Genomic DNA, 17,440 nt, shown 5'->3' with positions numbered 1-17,440 from the left:
ATATTTATTTCTAAAACATTTTCAGGTTGGACGTGCTAACGACTCTTGGTGGTTTGTGTATGATAACGATGTTTAAACTCGGATTCTTCTCTTGGGTTTAACGTTTAACAGTTAGTGCTAGTAGCCAGCTAGCTGACGTTTGTGTAACCAAAGTCTTTATAGTCTAATAATTCCCCATGACTTCTCTACTAACGTCAGGTCTTTAACTAATCTAGGTTTACTAATGTGAGACAAACCTCATTAAGGGTAGGTTTCCCTAACAGTTCAGCTTGCGAGATGGCCTGAACTAGCACCAGAGACCCCGAGTTGAGTTGGTTTAAATAAGCTGCCTGTCAGTTTCCTTCGAATGCCTCTCAAGCTAGTTGTTTGGTGTAACGTGTTTGCGAAACGATACTGCTGTCACATGATGTTGGCGGGGATGATGCATCACGTCTAGGTGTTTTGGAGGGACTCGAGGAAGTGTTAGTGGTGCTAACCAGACTGCTCATCGATTTTTAAGAGCTTCCCCATGCTTATCAGAAGACAAAGACCGTAAACATTCTGTGCCAAAATATTTTCCACGCGCTCAAGCTCCCCTTGTTCACGAAATTGGCCTCAAGTATAATTGTGTACATTTACCTAAAATTGGATCAGTCAGACTGTTGCAGATGACTGGCATTTGTTAAAGGTATGATGCAGTTTGAAAGTAGGAAGCACATGATCTGTCCATGACTCACCCACCGCCGGCTGATCACAACCACTCAATTGGTTATCACTTTATGAAAACCCATGTGGGCTAGGTCATTTGGAATAGCCTGACAGTGGATCTTTCAGGCTGTTGAAAGGTTGTGAATTTGTGAAGAATGTGAAACTTAAACAATAGCTTAGTTTATGGTTTTGTTTTCTGGAGTGCTGCGAAATGAATTTCCATTTCTCTTGTTCTTGTTTACAATGCCAGTGTGGAAGTGCAGACCTGTTGGATAACGCATGGACTGCAAGTGGATGTCCAGCTCATAGGTTCAGGTCAAACTCTTTTAGTTTGACATTTAAAATGATGGTGGTGATTATGATGATGATGATGATGGATTATGCATTTGTGCGATGACAGCCCAATCAGGTACTAGTATAATCTAGTATAAGTATAGTATATTTAGTATATTCCTAAATTAAGTTATTGGACATTTAGAATTCATGTCAAGAAATTGGATGGTTTGATTGGATTATGGCATTCTGTACAAACTACACTGAATATCAGATATGCATTATTTGACCTTTAGACAAATCCCAATTTATGTTTTTGAGACAACATGAGACAAACTTATTGACTGATATTTTTCTCTTTTGTAGTCATACATACCCATAGTGTCTTTTCATTTCTATTAGACTCTTATTAGATTAGGCTAGTTGTTTGATTTAAACACAATATGGGGCTAATTTTTATGACCCTTCAACATTTAACTGGACCATTTTTTTTCCTGATGTGAGATAGTGAATACTAGGCCTGTAGCCTAATAGATCATTAGAATGTGCACAGTAGTTAGTGTGAGAAATATTTGTGCCCAATTAAAGTATCTGATGGCCTGTCTGTCAGACTCAGAAATAGGTCTTGGGGAAGAAAAGGGCAAACATCTCTATTGAGGCAATTCAGGCTCTAATTGCTGACATCCAAAACCTCCCCGAACTGAAATATCCAGGGTCTTAGAGCAGCAGGAGAAGGATGAATTCGCCCGTCGCCTGTCTGTGGCACGAGGCGTAACCGATACCCTTCAGGGGACAGCGCTCGTCTCGCTGTGTAGCGCTAGCCTCCGAGAGAACTGATAGGCCACTGACATGCAGGCACAAGAACAGAATGTTCTGAGGAACAATCAGTCACCCCTATTTGGAAATAAAACATCTTCAAATGTATCTTTAAATGCTCAAATGTATTCTTTTCACATTTTATTTTGCTAGTCGCCTATCTAACACCAAATGTTGATGAGATGAAATGTGGAACTGCTGGTGGTAACAAATGTCTGCTTGCTTCACCCAAGTGTGAATTTGGTCAGTAGAAAGTGTTTGCGATATTCTGTTTTGATGGTCGTGATCATCAGTCGCCTACTTTAAGCCAAAAGCCAAAGCGCCACCTTTCAGTCTGAGTCTACCATGATCTCCCTCCTCAGGTACCAGTCAGAAGACGAGCCCTCCAATCTGGACGAGATGCCCCTGATGATGTCTGAAGAAGGCTTTGAGAACGAAGAGAGCGACTACCACACGCTGCCGCGTGCCCGCATTAGCCAGAGGCGCAGAGGCCTTGGCTGGTTCCTGTGCGGTGGCTGGATGACCCTCTGTGGGAGGTAAGGAGGGGAAACTTTACACCTGCATCGTCCTGTCTTTGGACAGAGACGTCTCATCTGCCTGGCTGGACCTGATAGGAATTTCTGCTTCCCTCTGAGGCACAATAAAAGATTGGAATAGATAACCTTAACCTCATTTCATCACGGATGAAGGGGAATTGGTACAGTGTTGTAATGCAACATTTTTTTGTATCATGTAGTATCATATCAACCCCTAAGATATGGTTTTGTCTTTCTTACTTCTATCACAGCAAAAGTTGGTCCAACATTCTGAAAATAAGTCCTACACTGCTGCAGTAAAGAGGCTGCACATTATAAGTAATGTGGCATGTATTCATGATAGTTGGCTAATTGTACTTGGTAGGCTAAATGTCTGAATTTAGTGTTGGCGTATCTGTTATGAATGCATCAGCCTTTGTTGTAGTATCATAGTAGGGTTAATAATTATCATATCAAATCATAAAATAGAGGTTGGCTTGTTTGACTAGCTACAAATGATCGTTTTGAAATATAAAGGTATAGGCCTAAGTTTATGTGCATGCATTGCATTAACATGTTTGTGTTAACATGAATGTGTGTGTATGCGTTTGTGTTTGCATGTGTTCGAGTGTGTTTGTGTGTGTTTTGTGAATGCCAGGTCTTCTATGTGGTTTTCCAATGCACCAGTAGCTGGGGCACACAGTGGGGCTAAGGTCATGGTTTTTTTTTTTGGTCACACATCTCACCGCGCTCCAGCAGCCTCCAAGAGCAAACATACCGCCTCAGAACGCGCGCGTACAATCTCAACTAATGATGCGTTCAGTAGGTTTTGGACACACACATTACCCACACACAGCATGCTAATTGGGTCTGTGTCTACAGGTCGCAGTGTGTTTAATGAATCTGAATCGCTGTCTTTTGCGAGACTCTGATATGGCTTGAGTGGATAGCATGATTTGCCTTTTTTGTTTGATTATCAGCAATGCATCTTCCATTGTAAACTGAATATTGATTTCTGTCCTAATGAACAAATCAGATTTTTCACAGCTGACCAGTCTGATGCTTTCCAGTAATTTTCGGTGTGCTTTGTCGACGGATTATGAAATGCAAATAATTTGTGCCGAGCAACTCTGCTTGTTTAAAAGGGGCCCCTATTCAAACAACATTCATTTGAGTAAATAATCACTCATATGAATCGATAGCTTTGGCACCTAGAGAGAGCCAGCTAACGGCACAGCTCAAACATGATTTTTTTTTTTCTGGAGAGTTCAAACAATTTATTTTAACGCTAACTTAAGCAATAGGCACGACCGTGTACACTACTGGGAGGCAGGGTCTGTGCCTCTGTTGCCAGTCAGAGAGGACGGAGTGAGCTCTGCAGAGTACAGAGAGTGCAGGGTGGTCACAGGAAAGAAGGGATAGTTCACAGCATGACCTTTAAGGTGATGAGACTGAAACTGGAGTTGGAGGACGTGACTCTAAGGGAGTCTTCTCTTGACTGATGTTGCTTTATAAAGTTCATCATTAAAACGGTGTTGTGTGAATTAGTGTTTTTGTCGTTCTTTTGTTCCTGTTGTACTCCCATGTTCACATTCATTTCCAACTGAGGCCACGACTACTTATTTTGAAGTTGCCCTAACCTTGTGGATGATACCGGTATTTAGATAGATTAGTCTTGTCCTTGACAGTGTTCTTGTTGCTGTTAGCATAGCAACCATACCGCTCTGTGGAAACTATCCACTGAAACACTGAAGGTTTTGGTCTTGATATTGGAGGGTAGATTACCTGGCAAAAGTAGAATTGAAGAATTGTTGGCCTGGCTATTAAGATTACTATGCCAGAATGACTACAGTCACATCAGCCAAGTTCGTACCACTTGGTGCTGTAATGTTGATGTGAAAATTGACTTCACATGTTCATCCATCCTTCTAGCTGTGTTGAAGTTTGACTGATTTGTTAATTAAGTGCATCCCCTCTTGTTTCAGCTGCTGCGACTGTATCTTTCACTCCTGTCGGCGGAAGAAGGAGCTGAAGGCTCGCACCGTGTGGCTCGGCTGCCCAGAGAAATGTGAAGAGAAACACCCCAAGAACGCCATCAAGAACCAGAAGTACAACATCTTCACCTTCATGCCAGGGGTGAGTCGGACCCTGCCACCATCCTCAGACTTAATTATGCTGTCTGATTGCAGCTTTTGATTTGTTTACATTGTTTTTGTAATCATGTGTTGCTTTGTTTTGTTTGTTTTTGTTTGTCTTTTGGAAGTTAATGAACCAGGTTAGCTGCTAGGTTATGGCATTTGATAGTTAAACTTAGGTGATAGTTCATGTCATTTTTAAGTATTTTGTTTTGTTTTGTTTTTGTCCTGCATTAGTGTAAGTGAATGATTTGGGAAAATATTTGTGGAACTCTAATCTCCCAGAAGACTCTTGTGTCTCAGTTATTCTTAGGTGGACATCGATTCTCTTCTGGGGTGACAAGAGGCAGACTGTCCCATCCCATCTCTTATAATAGGGGCTAACCTTTTAGCATAGGTCGCCTATGAAATGTTGCCTTGCCGTCTTTCTGAGAGAAATATTCTCGTCCATATTGAGCTTAGGCACTGCCTTTTCTCACCTCCGTTGTGAATTATTGAGCAGCCTCACGTTGGCCTTGCAGTGTGCATCTGCTAAAAAGGTCACCCGGTTCATTAACTATGAAGTGCCATTGATTCCAGCGTCTTTAATCATGTCTCTGTCCCTGTAGACATGAGGCTCCCGGCTCATATAGGCCTCATGGTTGAGCTCATTGAAAGTACCTATGTGGGATTTACTTTCTCTTTTTCACTGTCAAGCTTTTTTTTACCTTTACTTTCTCAAACTCACGTGGATTTGGACATTACACAGTAAACATATATTTTTTGCTTACTGTATAGAAAGCTTATAGTGTCTTTAGTTTATCGTATATTGCCGTATGCCTTATAATGCAGTATTAGAGTTGCTTGAGTTTTGTACAGTTAGTATTGCTGTACTGTAAGCATGGACCCTTAAAGATCAGTCACTTTGAAAGGTAGGACTACATCTATTCAGCAGTTAGTGCTGTCACAGTATTCCAGCGACCAATCATTTGCTCTATTTTATTGTCTTTGTAGGTTCTCTACCAGCAGTTTAAATTCTTCCTCAATCTGTACTTCCTGGTGGTGGCATGCTCTCAGTTTGTACCGTCTCTGAAGATTGGGTATTTGTACACCTATTGGGCCCCATTGGTAAGCATGGAACTCATTTCTCAGTAGAGTTCTCCCCTTGTGTGTGTGTGTGTGTGTGTGTGTGTGTGGGTGTGGGTGTGTGACCTTATTATTAAAAATAAAACAAAAAGTATACAGGCATCACTCCTCTCAAGAAGACGAATAGTACATGTCGAAAAATATTTCGACATGTAAATAATAGGCTGTTATCCTGACTTGTGGTATATTTTCCATCGTTCGGCAGGGCTTTGTGTTGGCTGTAACTATGATGAGGGAGGCTGTTGACGAGGTGCGGCGTTACACGAGGGATAAAGAGATGAACTCTCAGCTGTACTGCAAACTCACTGTTAGAGGTATGGGCCATTCTTTCACTATTCTTCTATTTTAGTCCATGTAAAAACCTAGTCAAAAAAAATCTATTTTTGATTTTGCTAATGTCTTTATTTATGTTCAGGTAAAGTCCAAGTGAAAAGTTCAGACATCCAAGTTGGAGACCTCATCATTGTTGAAAAGGTTTGTGTTTGACTTGCAGTATGTTAGTACTACTCACTACATGTTTGCTTTAGGCAAATCCTAAAGCCATTGTAGCACTGTTTATTGATTGCAATTCCAAAAATTCAATCAAATATAGATGAAACAAGTAATCATCATTACAACCGAAACATTTTCCATGCAGAGGCCTCTGAAAGAGCACCTGTGCTTTACGAGGTCCTTGCTCTTGTGAACTAGATATGTGATCTAGAATACGTAATACAATGAACATATATGGACCCTGATGCATCATATTACTCAGACAAGTTGTACAGCTCCACGGCTCGTTCATCTTAACTGTGGTACCAAGGAAGTGACCTTGCTCAATTATTCAGTGGTACAGCTTCTGAGGGACTACTGTTACAGTTGCTCATCACCATGCCGTCTCTCTCCTTCCATACTTATCAGCTGTCAGGTCATATGGATGAGCTATCTGACATCTATTCATGTTTCATTAAAGACTTAGTGACTTTCACTTTCTGTTGTACCAGGGGTAATGTATAGGCCTCTGCATGTTTTGTATTCACTTTGCTGTCATGCATACGTATTTGTGCATGTAGGAGGTCTTGACCTTTCCAACAAATGTGTCTCTTACAAGCTCTGTTGTTTTCATCTCAATAGAATCAGAGAATTCCTGCAGATATGATTTTCCTGAGGACAACAGAGAAAACTGGTGAGTCTTTGGTCATTCTTGACAAAGTCTCTCAAATAGAATCAATACTCTTGATTAGAAGATTAGAAGCTGTCATTTAGTTTGACATTTTGTCCACTAAGTAGATCCAAATAATTCTGCTGCCTGTATTACACCACATTCATCCTATGAGATATCGCAGCTCAGATGTCAGCCCAGGCTTGAATTTCACTTCATCAGTGTGTTTAATCACTGCCCGTAGTGCTCTGTTAAGATATTATTACGGGTGCTCCTTGTGTAAGCCCTTTCTCATAGTTTTTTGTGTCCTGACAGGCGCTTGCTTCATCCGGACTGATCAGCTGGACGGAGAGACGGACTGGAAGCTGAAAGTGGCCGTGGCCTGCACACAGAGACTGCCAGCATTAGGGGTAACTGTTTGGGACATGTTCAATTGTTTTAGAATGTGTGAAAAACTATGGTAGTGGTATCTCATCTTGGACACACATGTAGCCAAAAGAAGACGTTGTAGACAGACTACTAGATTATCTGGGGTGGGTTTCGGTCTTTGTGCAATGACTGATTGCTAAGGAGGAAGTAAGTACTCGAAGTGATAGTCTTATTGTTTAATGACGCATATCATTTAATGACCTTTCACTCTGGTCCTTTAGCAGCAACACTGTTGTGAACAAATCCCAGAATGTAGACTTATGAAGAGTTTCACTCGTTGTGTACTCTGAGCGGAATCATAGTCACTGAAAAAATCAGAATGAAATACTCGACACTGAATAGTAGCTATCGGATTATTTCTCTTTCAACCGGACACTCCTTCTTCTCACTGCGCTCAATGACATCCCATCACTTTAATCAGCAGAGACGGAAAACGATCCCTCTTTGACATGCGCCTCTTACAGCTGCGCTCGGCTGCGTCCGAGCACTAGGTCGGACGTATCTTTGAGACCTGTTTTGTAATGTCACCTGACTGTGCGATAACCAGGCAATCAGGGCAAGTGGGATTGATAGAGTAGGGTGAAGTCTCTCTCTTTCTATCTTTCTTTCTCTCATTTACTTGCTTGTTCACTCTCTCTCTCCTTCCCTCTCCCTCTCCCTCTCTCTCTCTCTCTCTCTCTCTATCTCTATCTCTCTCTCTCTCTGTTTGATATCGGCAAAGATCTGATTCGTGACCCCGGGGCCGCCTTACATGTCTGTGATGACTTTGTAACTTGACTCTGAAGCGAGTCTGAGATGCACACACACACACACACACACACACACACACACACACACACACACACACACACACACACACACATCAAGTCTGTCTGACAAGTGCCCAGTGTCCTCTGCAAATGAATGCTTCGACAAGTCATTTAATCATTGCTGCCTGAGGTTGCATGGACCAGACAGGGTTTCCAGTGCCCCTCTCAACAGATTAGTGCTCAAATGTATCAAATGTGGTCCTCATTCCGTCGGACACTTTGCCCCTCCAGCTATTTGTTTGATGTAATTTTGTCAGAATTCAGTCATTTTTAAAGGAGGGCTCTGGGCATTGAGTTATTTACTTGAATAGATGAAGTTGTTAATCTACTCACGCATGTGATTGCTTATATTGAGCTTTAGCTGTGTGTGTTTACTCCTGAACTATGTGTGTTTACTCCTGAACTGTTTACTGTTACGATATGGAGAACATATGCGGGTGGATATCCTGTTCTGACACAGAGAAAGAGTAAAACTGTCCTCTCATATTGAGGCCTGTTGACAAACTCTCTCTTATATTCTGTGATTTTGATTGACATTTTCAGCACTGATCAGATCGATGACCACTCTTTTTTCCCCACAGGACCTGTTCTCCATCAATGCCTATGTCTACGCCCAGAAGCCCCAACTGGACATCCACAGCTTCGAGGGCAACTTCTCCAGGGTATGTGGCTGCCACAAACGCTGTTTAGTAAACCACTAAAATACATTTGGATAAGCTTTTTGCTAAAATGGGAAACAAAAACAAGGGAACTAGGAAAGTATAATCCTGATGGTCATTGGTATTATGACACGAGCATCAACTTGCTTGGGACAAAATGTTTACTGGCTAGTGTAGTTGAAAAGTAGCACATTATTATAAAGACTGGAATATCATTTTATTGTGTGAGTATATTTATCAAGCTTAGCTCTGCCATCCTCTTGCATCCTGATTAACAACCACAGGTCATTCCCATTCCTACGTCTCCATGCACGTGTAATGTGTAGTGGGCTCTTTTGCAGACACCCCACTGGGTCCATGATTTTTGTTATTAACGGCAGTTCAACACACTTTGACACAAGCACTCAGAGGCCATCCACACAAAGGATGGCTTTGTTCTTCCGTTCCCTTTGGCCTCACAAACTAGTGGAACCTCACTTCCTGGGCTGACTCATACGCCAGCCAACTCTTCTTTTTGATGCAGCTGGCGTGGAAAAATTCCAAAACAACGTGCACAAAGTCAAAACAATAAAGTAAAGCGGGAAAATACATTTTAATGAGAAGTTGTTCAACTTCGGTCCATCAACTGAGATGTGAACTACAGTAGTTCATATCAGATTTAAAAATACAAATTTTTTGTATGTATTTTTGGTAAAGATACAAAATATCTTGTGTGGAGACAATTCAGTTGAATAGTATGACCTTTTTTTATTTTCCACACAGGCAGTGCAGTTGGCACTGATGAACAGGAAGATGCAGATGCTGAGATGGCATAGTTATCATATCAGACAAGCAATTTGAGCAGAAACCCAATCCTGACCTCAACACCTGACACAAGCCTTTTGCTCTGTGGTTTGACCTTGTTAACAGAGGTCAAACATGAATATTACCCAGGGTACAAGAGGCTTTTACAGAACGTTGATTTGACAAAATGTGAAAAAGGGGAAGCTTGTTATGGGTTCACTCAGATATGTTAATTGTTGTTCTGTTGTTCTGATAGTTGTCCATATTTATAAAGCTTGACATTGCCAAAAAAAATCTTGAAGTAGGATTGTTTATTTGTTAGTGCTAGTGCCTTAGCCTGTTTACACTCAGTTAGTTAAACTAATGTCACACCTATACCACTGGACTGAATGTAGTGCTAGTTAAAAAGGTAAGGTTTAAGACGCACCTTACACCTAAAGTTACGTCAAATCATCACTACACTTGACTGGTGCGACCGATTGCAGAGATTTCTAAAGTCTTCTGCTCATTTGTCAACACAGGCCTCTGATGTTACTGAGCACTGAGCATGCAGTGGTTTGTGATTTCTCCTGCAGGAGGACTGTGATCCAACCATCCACGAGAGCCTGAGCATTGACAACACTCTGTGGGCCAGCACTGTGGTGGCGTCAGGTGAGCTGCCCACCCTCTCCTCTCCTCTCCTCTGCTGCTCCACTGAGTATTGCGTCTTCAAGGGGCTACAGGGAAAAGAAGGATTTAATTTAACCAGTGTCAACTCATCACACAGTCATTTGTTTCTACATATTGTTAAGATAAGCTGGTAGGGAAAGCACTGACTGGCAAGCGGCGCTTCAGTCTTATACTTGTCGGTTGTCTGGTTTGTGATGGTGTAAAACCATCATCATCCTTCAATATTATCCCAATCCTTCAAATGAGCATGGACAGTAGGATGATGAGGGATGATGATAAGTTAATGGGCTGTTTGGGTTTTGCCATGACCAGCCTCTCCCAAAGGGGCTCATCTGTGGTCAGTCCATCAGTCGCTTGAGTCCTCTGGATTGTGATGGTTAATTGTAGGCACAGGCGCGGAGTAACCTGATCCTGGAGCAGCTCTCTGGGTGGGCCCGTGGTGAGGGAGTGCTCTCTGCGCAGCACTGTAGCTGGCAGCTCCGCAGAGCATCGATCTGCGGTGGGCCGCCCGCTCGGCCACTTGGTCCCTCATGGGAACTGCAGTCTCCACACTTACCTCTTAGCCCCTGGCCTGACCTTGACCAGAGGGGTTCAACATAGCGGGCTCAAAAATAGACTGCACGCATGCACGCACACACACACACACACACACATACACAATTGATGAGTCCTATGTCACCTATAGTTACTGTTAGTCCTTTCAGTTGAACAGCATGAGGTGTACATTTAGATAATTGTTGCATACTCACAGTATACTCTTAATGTCACTTATATGAAGTCTAAGTCTTGGATTATGACCAGTATTAGCTCTTAATAAAGTAGGCTGTATTAATCCTCCACTTTAGGTGGGTGATGTGGATAGTTTCACAATCAGACTAAGCAATTTACAGAATAGGAATTTGTCATATTGCGAAATTAAGGATATTGTTGATTACATGCAAAGTGGGCAGATCACATGTACTATGAGAACAAACATGACTGAATGTGGAGTTCCTTCCTGTTGACTGCTCCTCCATTTACCTTATTTGGGTCTGTTTGGTCGGTTTGAGTAGGAGGGTGTTCAGTGAGATGGTGAGACATCACAACAGAAGGCTGTGCTGTTCTAATCTGTCTTAATCTCTCCCCTGATTGGCTAGGCACTGTCATCGGGGTGGTGATCTACACAGGCAAAGAGACCAGAAGTGTGCTGAACACCTCCCAGTCCAAAAATAAGGTGATTAAAACCCACTGTGTGTGGCGTTTGTTTGTGCATTAAAGCATTTTTAAGCGATTTGTCACCCATAGTACTTTTTGACACATTCGGTCGAATATCTTCTCACAATCCACTAACTGCCCATTCTCTGAGTCTACTGTTACAAAAACACCTGGTCTTGGTGCACAGCCCTGGCTCTGTGAACTGGAAACAAAGAAATTGGAGTAAGCCTGTCCCCCTAATCATAACAAAACATGCTGTGGAGTTTCTTGTGAAGCTCTGAAGGGAGGGGTGAGCTCCCTCTCGGTTGTGTTTTGTTTGGTGTTTGGTTCAAATAGAATGCAAGTCGCTCTGGACAGAAATCTCTGCTAAGAACCATAAACATAAAGAAGTGTGATGCTGTTCAGCATTGCTTACAGCTCCTTTATGTATTTTCCAAGCAGTTAATGGTAATTTTGATACCACAGATGAATGAAGACCCAGTCAGACCAATGGTAGTAAAAATCAGGGACATCAAACAACATGTGCATCAAAGGAGAGACAGCATGACTTCACTTAAAGATCCACCAGCTGCTCTAACTAGACAAGGAAATAGTTAGGGTTTAAGTATCCTTCCATGCTGACGGGAGCTGGCGTTGGTCATCCATTTGATGTGGACCACACTGAATCAGACTCTGATTAGTGCCAACCTGGCAATCCGGAGCAGACCGTGAAGCACTGCCAAACCATAATATTCCCTCTTATCTCTAAACACATAGTCACACACAGATACACACAGAGAAAGTAGGAACAGAATAAAATAACAACAGTCTATTTTGAAGAGGTTCATTAGGCTTACTGTATTACTAATTCTTACTGTTTCTCTGTACAAGCCAATAAGGTAAAATTGTGTACCTGACAAGTTTCGGCTACCTTGCCTCTGTAGCCTTCATCAGAGGTGTCACGTGATGTTGGTGTGATGTCGTCTGAGCTGTGTAATAACAACAGTCATCTCATATGTGGAAGAACACACAACAGAAACATCAGGACATAAGTTACTTATGAATATGAAAGTTCTGAATCCAATGAATCCAAATGAAAGTTCTGAATCCAATACTCTCACAGTCCGATAAAGTTGATGTTCCCTCTGCTTTTTGGTATGCAGTTTATTTCACTATACCAAGTTGTATATGCATTTGACAAAGTGAGCGTGTCACATTTTGTCTATGTATATATGGCATTATGATGGTACTCAAAATGTACAGGCCATAGTTTTAATGTGCATGTAATTTAGATTCTGGGGGTCCTATTTTATCACTCATTGTTAACACAAAGCATAATGCTGTGTATCGTTGAGAAGTTGCCATATACTCTACAGCTCTTAGAGGATGATGGGAACTCAATATTTCAGGGGCAGATGATGTCAGAAGAGCCAATACACAATGGGAGTGGAAGGTGTAAAAGTCAATACAGCATGAGAGTATTTTATTTCTCTCCCTCACTCTCCTCTGCCTCCTTTTTTAGCCAGGACTAATTTGTTGTGGCATTCCCTGCTCAGTGCTAGTCCAGACAGAGCATCATGCTTCATCTTGTAGATTTACTGTTGTTGGGGTTGATTGGATAAGAAGCATCCAATTTGTATCAAGTTGTCTTGTAGCTGTTGACCAATAGACAACGAGTTTTACCAAGTTGGTATTGTATTTGTTATGTGCTTTGTTCATAAACCAACACACACACACACACACACACACACACACACACACACACACTCACATTCAAAGCCTGAGAGACCTGACTAAATCAGTCTTTTCACCTCAAACCGGGTGCGACTGGATGGGTTGAAATGCACCCTGAGTGCGCTCTGATACCATCGGTAGCTTGAAGTAATTGAGTCCTCCTCTCTCCTTACTCTGGGGCCTGAAGATTAAATGGCTTTATACAATCTCAGATGAGTGTGTGCTGGGGTTAAAAACCTCAGAAGTGTATTGTTTCTCCAGAGAAAAAGCTCTCCCTGTTAAGTAGAAGCTGTGTCTTTTTTCCACCCACCTCATTTAAATCCTGACATTTTACCTGCTATTAGTTTGTTAGTGGAAAAAGACTGATAGAGGTATATAGTGCTTAAATCTCATCATACATATTTTGACACTAACATCCCATCTTAATGGTGATCTGTGTACATTTTATCTGGTCAAAATCTATGCCATGCACACGTTCTAGCTCTCTTTCTCTGAGATTTGTGTTGTATTCATGCTGGACAAGTGTGCTAAAGAGATGCTCAGAGATGGGTAACTGAAATAACTGTCGTCTCAGGTGGGGCTGCTGGACCTGGAGCTCAACCGTCTGACCAAGGCCCTCTTCCTGGCCCAAGTGGTGCTCTCCGTTGTCATGGTAGCGCTGCAGGGCTTCCTCGGGCCCTGGTTCCGTAACCTGTTCCGTTTTGTGGTGCTTTTCTCTTACATCATTCCAATCAGGTAAAGGATGCCAGCTTTGGTCTATGTTGATGTTTGTGCATGCAAGGATTCTTCCAAAAATCCTAGAAGTGTCTTTAGTATTGTAGAATTGTAGAATACTTAGCTATAGTGAAAATTTTATTGTGATTACACATATAATCTTGAGTTTTTCATTAATATAGTAAGTAAGTAAGTAACTTTTATTTAAATAGTGCATTTTTGTATGCACAAGTGCAACCCAAAGCCCAAAATATGATCTGTAAAGTTGTAATCAATTATTTATTGACTGCAAACAACATCTAAATCAAACTATTTTTTCCTGTTCAACGTGTGTCTCCTAACCTACCCGCTGGTTGTCTGTTTTTGATGGCCCAGTCTGCGGGTGAACCTGGACATGGGGAAGTCTGCATATGGCTGGATGATAATGAAGGATGAGAACATCCCGGGAACAGTGGTGAGAACCAGCACCATCCCAGAGGAGCTCGGCCGCCTCGTCTACCTGCTCACAGACAAAACAGGTAGGAGAGCACCTGCCACTCTGATGTATGAAATGCAACCCTGTAGACCTGTACATTCCTGATCACAGTGATTCATTTGAATAATTGCTATGATACATTTTTATGACCATATGTTGTGTAATACTGCGGTGATCAATTTTAAAAAATAACTGTATTTAGCAATATTTTACTTTTAGTAGTTTCAAAATATACTTAAGATGAACTTAAATAGCTATTCTGTATATTTATTTTAAATCCTCATTCTTTTAGTTCATAATAAATGTGGCCAATGCACATGAATTCCAGTGTAACCTGGGCTCTTGCTTGATCCTCTCATAGGCACGTTGACTCAGAATGAGATGATCTTTAAACGGCTGCACCTGGGCACTGTGTCTTATGGGACAGACACAATGGACGAAATCCAAAACCACATCGCTCAGGCTTACGCACAGGTAAGCTCTGCTGGTGAACTTTAGTCCTTCAGGTGATCTTTATCAAACAGACACTTCTTATAAGCTTTCTATACAATCATATTTTCCTAGTTAACCACATTCATAGAAATATTAATGTCTTACTTACCAAATCAACAAATAGGATATCTTTTCGAGGTTAATGTCCATAGCTGCCTGTGTGCAAACAACTGCTAATTCCCTTAGCACAGCTTGGTAAGAAGTGCATTGATTCTTTTATTGTTTTCATTTCTACTGTTGTACAAGGTCCTATGTCACGGCAAGCACAAAACAAAGAAACCACTACCTCACAAAATCCATCATAACCTCCGAGTGTATAGGACTGCAGGGCTTTTTTTTTTTTTTGCCTCTCTTTATTTTCAGTGACAAGGGACATATGTGATTAGATCTGTGTGAAATTGAATTATGTGTGCATCAATAAGCACCGTGTTGTTTGGAGAAATGAGTAAGCTTAGTTCGGTTTGAACAGAGCCGTGGATCACAGATTTAGTGATACACTCAGGTCAAACTGTTGAAAAGGCAGGGGGTAGAGAGAAGAGAATTCGACGATGAAGGCAAATAACAAAGCAGAGGTGACTGATCATACTCATAAAACGGGCCAATATTTTAGTCCACAGCCGACTGCCCTGGATGAATTGTTTGTCAATGACAAATGACAAAGTGGTATGTTTAGCTATTCATTTTTAATATGCCTTTCTTTCATAGCAAATGTTTGTTGCTAACTATTATCGATGATCATGTTGGTGTAATGGTCAGTGTGCTATGGCATGTCACTTCTTGAAAAGAACCACAATTACTTTAATATGTGTGCTTTGTGAGGCATAAACAAAGAGGGCCATCTTTTGTGTGAAGTTCTGGCTTGTCGTGCAGTGTATTTGGCACAACAGATGTCTCGTGTCATATAGGGTTCAATACATCATACACACACACACACACACACACACACACACACACACACACACAGCCATCATGTCAAAACCAACTGCTATTCCTTCTCACCCAAAACCGCTCTGCTTAGCTTGGAAGAAGAGAGCAGGTCAAAGTGACACCCAGGGAGAAGCTGCAGGGAGTGGTAAAGGGAATGGAACCTGCTATCCTCCTCTCCACCTCTCCTAGGGAAAGGGCTGTGATATGATGGTTATGCCTTTGAAAGGCCATAATTAGTGTTTACAGGAAACCGCACCCCTGTGTGTGTGTGTGTGTGTGTGTGTGTGTGTGTGTGTGTGTGTGTGTGTGTGTGTGTGTGTGTGTGTTTTGGAAGTCAAGGATGCAAAACATGGAGGCATACAGCAGAGCCTTCTTCCTGAGTGCTTCGCACCGCAGTGAAGGCTCTCATTGTTTCAGCAGATGTGTTCCCGGCAGGAAGTGACCTTTTGACCTGTGGCTTACTAGCAACAAAGATATACTACAACAAAGATAAACGAAATGCCATCACAAAAGCAATATGGGCCTCATGAATGTGTTTGTTTTTCATTTTATGCTAATTGTGTATTTATATGCTTTGAATGCCAGCTGGGGCTGTCTGTTTGTTTGTTTGTTTTTGTTTGTTTGTTTTTTGCGTTTAACATGCACTGTGGCTTTGTGCCTAAAGTATATAAACACATGAGGAGATCTAGATATTGAGTGTATTTGTTATGGTCAGAACAAGAAGGAGATATCCTCTTCTGATGATTTCCTAGATGCATCATAATCAATATACAGCACAGACAGTAAAATGTGACAGTGACAGATTTCATCCAAGTGTTTCATAGTTAAGGTGCTAGTAAGTATTGGCTGAAAAGTTCCGCCATGTCAACCAAGATGGAGTAGTGTCCTTAGACCAGGTGTTCCTTCTCAGTATTCTCTTTTACTATATCCGAACTATCCTAATTATACCCTGACAGATTTTCACATCCTCTCTGTTAGTGTGCGTGTGCGTGCGTGTGTGTGTTTGTTAATTGTGTAGCCTCTCTCTGACCTCTGCCTGTGGTCTTGTTCCGTCTCCAGAAGTCCAGCGGTGACGGCAGCGGTGGAGCAGGTGGTGGAGGCAGCGGCACCAGCACCACGTCCGCTCCCGGAGCCACGCCGCCCCGCAACAAGGTCCAGCAGCCAGCAGCGCCCAAGGTCCGCAAGAGCGTGAGCAGCCGCATCCACGAGGCCGTGAAGGCCATCGCGCTGTGCCACAACGTAACGCCTGTCTACGAGTCCCGTGCCAATGGCGCCAACGGCGAGGCAGAGGCCGCCGAGGCTGACCAGGACTACAGCGACGACAACCGCACCTACCAGGCCTCCAGCCCAGACGAGGTGAGAGACCATGGCAGCCCTCTACACACACACACACACACACACACACACACACACACACACACACACAGTTAGTTTCTAGTTATTTTAACTTTTAAAGACACCTTTAGTTGTATGTTGAGGTGCATGATATTAAAAAAGCGAAAACAGCTTCTTTGCAATTTGTTATTGGGTTGTGTCCAAAACAATCATCAAGCAAATAAAAGTTAACATTCATTATTAATAGAAGAATGGAAAGGCAACGAGTCTGCATTTTTAATCTGTAGTTTATTGAAAATAGTTTCTTCAGAATAGTTCTCTGTGGTGTCACTGCTTGGCTGGGGGGGGGGGCAGCATTTTCCCAATCTGGATGGACGGAATACCAGAACCAAAGGGGAGAGAGTAACAAATTCAGAGATGAAAAAGACCTATCCGCATTATTAAGAGATCAGTTCTGACATCTAGATTACAAGTTTTCCTGTTCTAAATAATGGACAGCAGGCCTTGCTGTCATACTGGTTGGCTGTTTTTAAACTTCTATTGAAATAT

General features: G+C 42.1%; 1 protein-coding gene across 1 annotated transcript in view; it reads left to right on the top strand.

The window, feature by feature from the left end:
* Positions 1-17,440, top strand: part of atp9b (ATPase phospholipid transporting 9B) — a 28,991-nt gene that overhangs the window by 115 nt on the left and 11,436 nt on the right. The window contains exons 2-15 of the mRNA XM_048229004.1: positions 2,139-2,312; positions 4,277-4,427; positions 5,420-5,533; positions 5,757-5,865; positions 5,967-6,025; positions 6,665-6,716; positions 7,008-7,102; positions 8,512-8,592; positions 9,948-10,023; positions 11,178-11,254; positions 13,523-13,683; positions 14,038-14,180; positions 14,499-14,611; positions 16,616-16,912. Coding sequence (XP_048084961.1) covers positions 2,139-2,312; positions 4,277-4,427; positions 5,420-5,533; positions 5,757-5,865; positions 5,967-6,025; positions 6,665-6,716; positions 7,008-7,102; positions 8,512-8,592; positions 9,948-10,023; positions 11,178-11,254; positions 13,523-13,683; positions 14,038-14,180; positions 14,499-14,611; positions 16,616-16,912 — 1,702 coding nt within the window. The remainder of the gene's footprint in view (positions 1-2,138; positions 2,313-4,276; positions 4,428-5,419; positions 5,534-5,756; positions 5,866-5,966; positions 6,026-6,664; positions 6,717-7,007; positions 7,103-8,511; positions 8,593-9,947; positions 10,024-11,177; positions 11,255-13,522; positions 13,684-14,037; positions 14,181-14,498; positions 14,612-16,615; positions 16,913-17,440) is intronic.

The sequence above is a fragment of the Alosa alosa genome, chromosome 20, assembly GCF_017589495.1.
Source record: "Alosa alosa isolate M-15738 ecotype Scorff River chromosome 20, AALO_Geno_1.1, whole genome shotgun sequence".
NCBI classification, from domain to species: Eukaryota; Metazoa; Chordata; class Actinopteri; order Clupeiformes; family Clupeidae; genus Alosa; species Alosa alosa.
This window is presented reverse-complemented; position numbering and strand designations above follow the sequence as displayed.